The sequence below is a fragment of the Sinocyclocheilus rhinocerous genome, unplaced genomic scaffold, assembly GCF_001515625.1.
Source record: "Sinocyclocheilus rhinocerous isolate Xijiao unplaced genomic scaffold, SAMN03320098_v1.1 scaffold3377, whole genome shotgun sequence".
In the NCBI taxonomy this organism is placed as follows: domain Eukaryota; kingdom Metazoa; phylum Chordata; class Actinopteri; order Cypriniformes; family Cyprinidae; genus Sinocyclocheilus; species Sinocyclocheilus rhinocerous.
In genome coordinates, this window is record NW_015654499.1 from 156,147 (window position 1) to 162,120 (window position 5,974).

General features: G+C 36.4%; 1 protein-coding gene across 1 annotated transcript in view; it reads right to left on the minus strand.

The window, feature by feature from the left end:
• Positions 1-611: 611 nt before the first annotated feature.
• The window catches only part of LOC107717207 (rap guanine nucleotide exchange factor-like 1), a 46,987-nt gene continuing 41,624 nt past the window's right edge, over positions 612-5,974 (minus strand). Inside the window, exon 15 of the mRNA XM_016523886.1 lies at positions 612-1,832. Coding sequence (XP_016379372.1) covers positions 1,708-1,832 — 125 coding nt within the window. The 3' untranslated portion in view covers positions 612-1,707. The remainder of the gene's footprint in view (positions 1,833-5,974) is intronic.

Sequence of the window (5,974 nt, forward strand, 5' to 3'; positions counted from 1 at the left end):
CCCCTAATTAAAACCTTCATGTTTTTTTTTTTTTTGCTTGTTTTCTCTAGCATTGGTTTTGTATGTTGATTTCAAACACAAAAAAAATAAATTTCAAATAATGTTTTTTTTTTGTTTGGTTTTTGCAGCTTGGTAAACAAGTGAACACAATCAGATCACACTAGCATGGATTCATAAAAGTGTCAGCTAGATAATTAGGGCAAACTTTGTTCTCAGGAGAAGGGTATTTTCATCAGTATCAGTCTGGGGCAAGTTGTCACATGTTTTTAAAATTGTGTTGAGTAAATTGGGCAGTGGAGATCTTTAAAGGCTTTTTGTTGCCAAGACTGTAAGGTGTGCATTTATATTTCATCAATTAAAGACAATGAAAAAAAAAAAAAAAAACTATGCAACCAAAACAGAGGATATGTACAAGTCATCTGTAATGGATAAGAAATTATATAAAACCAAAACAACAAAAACCAGTGAATATGCTATACAATTCTTTCATTGCAAACCACAGACTCTGTCTGGGACATCGCCTTTTAAACTGTACACGTACGTTTTTTTTTTCTTAGATTTACAAAACAAATATTCATCTTGAGAGTCCATCTCATAGCTCTTACATAAAATAGAGTCATATTCATATTTATTTTTGCTATTTACATGACATATGTACAGTGCAGCCTTACAGGCCGTCCCTTGTATGACCTCAGGAGGAGATCCTGAGAGAGTCCAATCCAAGACAAGTCATCCCATACAGAGCCTATTTTCAGCTTGGGATCATTCTGGAGAAAAACTTGGGTGCAAATAAACACTTTTCCATTTATTATGAGAATGAACCTTACACCAGGCCCTTTCAACATAACGTACAAGGGCAAACTGCATTACAAAATACTGCATTTTGGTCAATTGTTTTGGTCTGTTAGTAATCTTTAATAAATGAACAGCAAAGTTCAATTTGGCTTCAAAGCTGCAAAAATAATTATCAGTATTTTTGTCTTGTTTTTCTATCTAAACATCCTTAAAACAAGATCAATTTAATTAAATTATATATTAACATTCCTAATATTCCTGAATTTCTTCTGTATTATGACTTCTTCATTTACATTATTCAGGTTTATTATAGAATATGTTGTACGTTGGAGCTGGTCTTGGATTCGGGACTCATTTTTGATGGCTGGGGATCCATATTGTTCAGAACACTAACATCAAATGACTGCAACCAATTGCACAGGGTTGCAGTAAGTGCCAATGTTGGCAGGGGAGGAGGGAAGACCAAAGGTCAAGAGTTCAAGAGGTCAGATTGTCTCATGTATTTTAGGGGTCATGAATGGCCAAAATGCAGTCTGTGTTTCTGAAGGCCCGGATGACAAGTTGTACAGATTAAGCTTATTCCGGTTTGGTTCAGTTCAACTGATGGCAGTGCAATCAGAACAGGTTTCCCTTCAGTCGTGAACAGCGAGAAAAAAAAAAAAAAAAAGTAGAAATGAATCCAGACCACTATGCGTGGTCATAATTAACATTGACACAGAATCACTCAAAGCACAATTCACACCATTTTCATGAACAAATTTCCTCGTTTGATGATTTGGAGGCGGAGCCTGAGATGATTGACAGCCCAGCTGGGTTGATCTGTGACAATGGTGAATGAAGGGTTGGGTGTGTGGGTTTATTGGCGGGAACTAGAGCTTTTGTAGATATGGCTTGTAGGTACGCTTGATCCTTTCACATGTCTTTTGGCTCCAGCTTGCTGGACATCTCAAAAAGCAGGTTTTGATTGTCGATGACCTGCAGTTGCCGAACATACGCTTTTGTCTGGAGGTGAGAGGGGGATGGCTCGGCCTCTATTGCTGTGAGAAAGACAGAAAGACAAAAATAAATCAATTAAGGGCACTGAAAGAAAGAAACACAGTTATAAAATCTGAAATTCTACTTTAGAACACCTTTTTTATAAATAAATGTATGTAACATTTATAGTATACATTTATACACTACTGGTCAAAAGTTTGGAATAATTAAGATTTTTTTATATTTTTAAAAGTCGTCTCAATATATATATATAAAACAGTTCATTTGAATTAGCATAAGAGACTTCTTTCAACAACACTAAACATTTGAATTATTCTACTTTTAACCGGTAGTGTAAATATGACTATTATTACAAACAAATTATTTGAAATGATTTATTTAACGTTTATAGCTAAAAATTGCAATCACACAATCAAGATTTTAAACTGTAGAAGTCCCGAATTTTGATAGCAGGTTTGCAAAGGTAGCAAACCTCACAAATCATCCTCAATCATGTTTGAAACAGGAGTGGGCAAATATTAACAGCATTCTCCAATAATTACTGTAAACTGCAGATGAGTGTGTATTGATTAAGAGGTGATACTGTGGCTGACCACATGGTGGCGTGGTAGAGCTGAGATACCAGCATACACGCTCACAAACACTCAAGTCCAGCTGACCTGACTTTACTCACACACAGCATCCCGTTGCTAAGCCACACTTTTCAAAAAGAGAGTAGAAAAAAACTGCAAGAAGAGAGAGAGAGAGAAAGCAGGAGGAAGGAAACCAGCTCTTTCAGTAGCTATGAATAGCTGCACATTGTCCTCTCTGATCTCAAGAAAAAAAATTGTCGCTTCGCCTCTGCATCAGATTCAGCTGTCACTCAAGTTATGGTGAGACAGATGCTGCTGCTGCTGCTGCTGCTGCTGCAGGTTCACACACATCCAAGACCAACCGCTCATTTACTTTAAACCTATGCTGCTGGAATCATTTTCTGTTTCAAAGATATATATTTCAAATAAATGCTGTTAATTAGCATTTTCGGTTCATCAAAAATCCTGAAAAAAATGTATCATGTTTTCCACAAAAATATTAAGCAGCAAAACATTTCTTATTATTATCAATGTTGAAAAAAAGTTGTTTTCAACATTGTTATCATAAGAAATGTTAATAATAAGAAATGTTTTTTGAGCAACAAAACAGCATATTAGGATGATTTCTGAAGGCTCATGTGACACTGAAGACTGGAGTAATGGTGCTGAAAATTAGGCTTTGCTATTTTTTAATTGTAAAAATATTTCACAATATTACTGTTTTATAGTGCTTTTGATTTGAAAAATGCAGCCTTGGTAAACATAAGAGTTTTCTCTCAAAAACATTTTTAAAAATTGCGTCGACCCCAAACTTTGAACCTTAGTGTACATTCATCTTGTGTTGAGAGACAAAGATATTGATTAACAAGAAACACTTTTGAAACTCTTTCATAGCTCAGATTGAATGGAGTCATGTTTCATTTATGCAACTTTTTCCTCAGATATTTCCTAAAAATAGCATAGGATAACAAAAACAAAATGTGGATAGCAGAGCCCATATCATTTAGCCTTAGACAATTCTATAAAGAATTTCAAACTGAAATATGACCATTTGCATGAGCGTCTCATCAATCAATGTCTTGAAGCAACACTGGAGGCTGAATTAATTTCCTCAGAGATTTTTTTTTTCTAACAATAAAAAGAGATCATAGAACTGATCCGAGATCATCTGCAGCCTCCTTCCTTTAACACTTTTGACAGCAGGAGCGCATTAGAGACAATTACAGAGTCATTAAGTCTCACATCCGAGCAGCTCCCCCAAAGTTCAAACCCGCTGTAAGGGAAACGGTGGCAGGAGGAGTTCTGCATGGTCAATGGCTGCAATGTATCTATTGAAATCGATGCCCTCTGGCCTCGACACGTCACCAAATGAGCCTCAGCCACCATATAGAACTGTCATTGCTTACGTGGGCGACAGATGGAATGTCATGCTACACCAGCATAAATCGACTGACAAACATTCAACTTAAATATTATCTCACAATGGAGTGTTTTGAATGTGTGACAATAAAGACGGTGGACAGAGGTTTTGGATGCATCTAAATTCAATTCTTTGCAGCGCATAGAGAAAAATAGATGGTTCTAAAAAAGGCCACTTCTACGCACCAGACTGAAAAAATGGCGTGCGCTTGGCTGGCCATCAATCCCTCTAATGGAAATGGATGAGGGCAATCCACTCAGGTAGATGGAGGGAGAATGAGCCCTGATAATTACAGCCCTCGTTCAGAGCCAGAGACAGGAAAATTAGTGGCCTGATGCACGAGACCTGCTTCAACAGCAACAAACTGGAGACAATGCACAGCAGCTACAGAAGTGAACAAAGCGCTGATAAAATAATCATACTAAAATAATAGACCAAAGGGGTTATTTTCTTAGTGATTAATAAAAAAAAAATTGTCTGACTCAGTTATAGTGCTCCTCAAATATGGCGGAACATTAACAAGTCGCTTTGAGGGCCATATTGGAAAGACCTCCTATATGGTAATAAACAGTATGGTAATACCTACAATAACACGGTAGGAAATAAATACACTTTCATGCAAAAGTTTCAGGTCAGTAAGTTATTTTTATGTTTTTGAAAGAAGTCACATATTCTCATCAAGGCTGCATTAATTTAATTAAACATACAGTAAAAACAGTAATATTATTCAATAGTATTACAACTGAAAATAATTGTTTTCTTTGTCAATTTATTTTAAAATATAATGTCAATCAATGTGATGACAAATGTCCAGTCTTCAGTGTCACATGAATCTTCAGAAAACATTCTAATATACAGATTTGCTGCTAAAGAAGCATTTCTTATTATTATCAATGTTAAGAACCGTTATATGTTTAATGTTGTTGTGGAAACGGTGATACATTTTTCTTTCTTTTCAGGATTTTTCAGGATTCCAAAACTTAAACAATAGTCTACAAACGTCCAGCTCCTGTTGCTCTAGATTTTCAAGAACATACTTTACAACAAAGCTATCATAAATTTTGCTCTTTTTCCAACTCAAATCTATATTTTCAGGCTGGTAAGGTTAATGTACATTCTAGAGGGAAAAAAATACCTCTATCAAAAGGCAACTGCTATATTGAGAGTTATGATATTTGAGTTTTCTAATTAGATTTTTTGCTTTCTCCTGTCATAGCTCCAGTTTGTCTGTTGAGTTCAAAAGAATAATATATATTTTTTATTATTTAGGAAATTAAAAAAGTACTTAATGCATGATTATGGATAGATGGTTGTCATGATTATTTTTTAAAAACTATTCACTACTATTATAAAAATTCAACCACTATTATTTTTCTCTGAATGAAAACATTTTATAGAAAAGTCTCAATCTTATTCAAATCTCTTTTTAAATAATACATTTAAAGCATTTACCACAATCATGACAATTGGTTTTTGTGTTTACCACATGATGATCGTAGAAATGGTGCTTTGAAATGATCGTGATAATGATAAAATGATGCATGACGACCTCAAAACAAACAGCCAATCAGAGGAAGGAAATAAGAATCTTGTGCAGGGTGTGACGGTGCAGACGCTCTTTAAAGGCACGCTGAAGATGAGGCATAAGATGTGGGTGCGTGCAGAGTCACGACTTTTCAACCTCACGGAACGCCACGGTTACCATGGAAGCCATGTTTTGTTTGTGTGATTGTTGTGATTGAATCTAGGGAGTCAAGATTCCAAGACAGTGGAATCAAGACAGAAAGTGAAAATAACTGTAAAACAGAAACTGACATTCAACTAACTGTTTGTCTATGAGCATAAAAGTTTTGAAGCGCTGCCCAGCTGTTGCATGTGTTTGTGTGGGCGTGTGTGTGTGTGTTATGAAGCGGTGCCCTGTGGCTCATGGCCCCGAGGGCTGTGCTGTCCCAAACAGATGGGCTGTGGCAGGGTGGAGCAGCAGTCTCCTAGAACTAATCCACTCCGACAGGTGTGTATGTGAGCCCGTGTGTGTATGTGTATGTGTGTGTGTGTGTGTACGAGTTCATGTAGGTATGTTGTTATGTTGGCGGGTGGAGACATGCTTTACTTTTGCACTAATACTATTTGACAGGCCGATGTCTGTGTGTGTGTGTGTGAGTGTGAGTGTGAGTGTGAGTGTGAGTGTGCG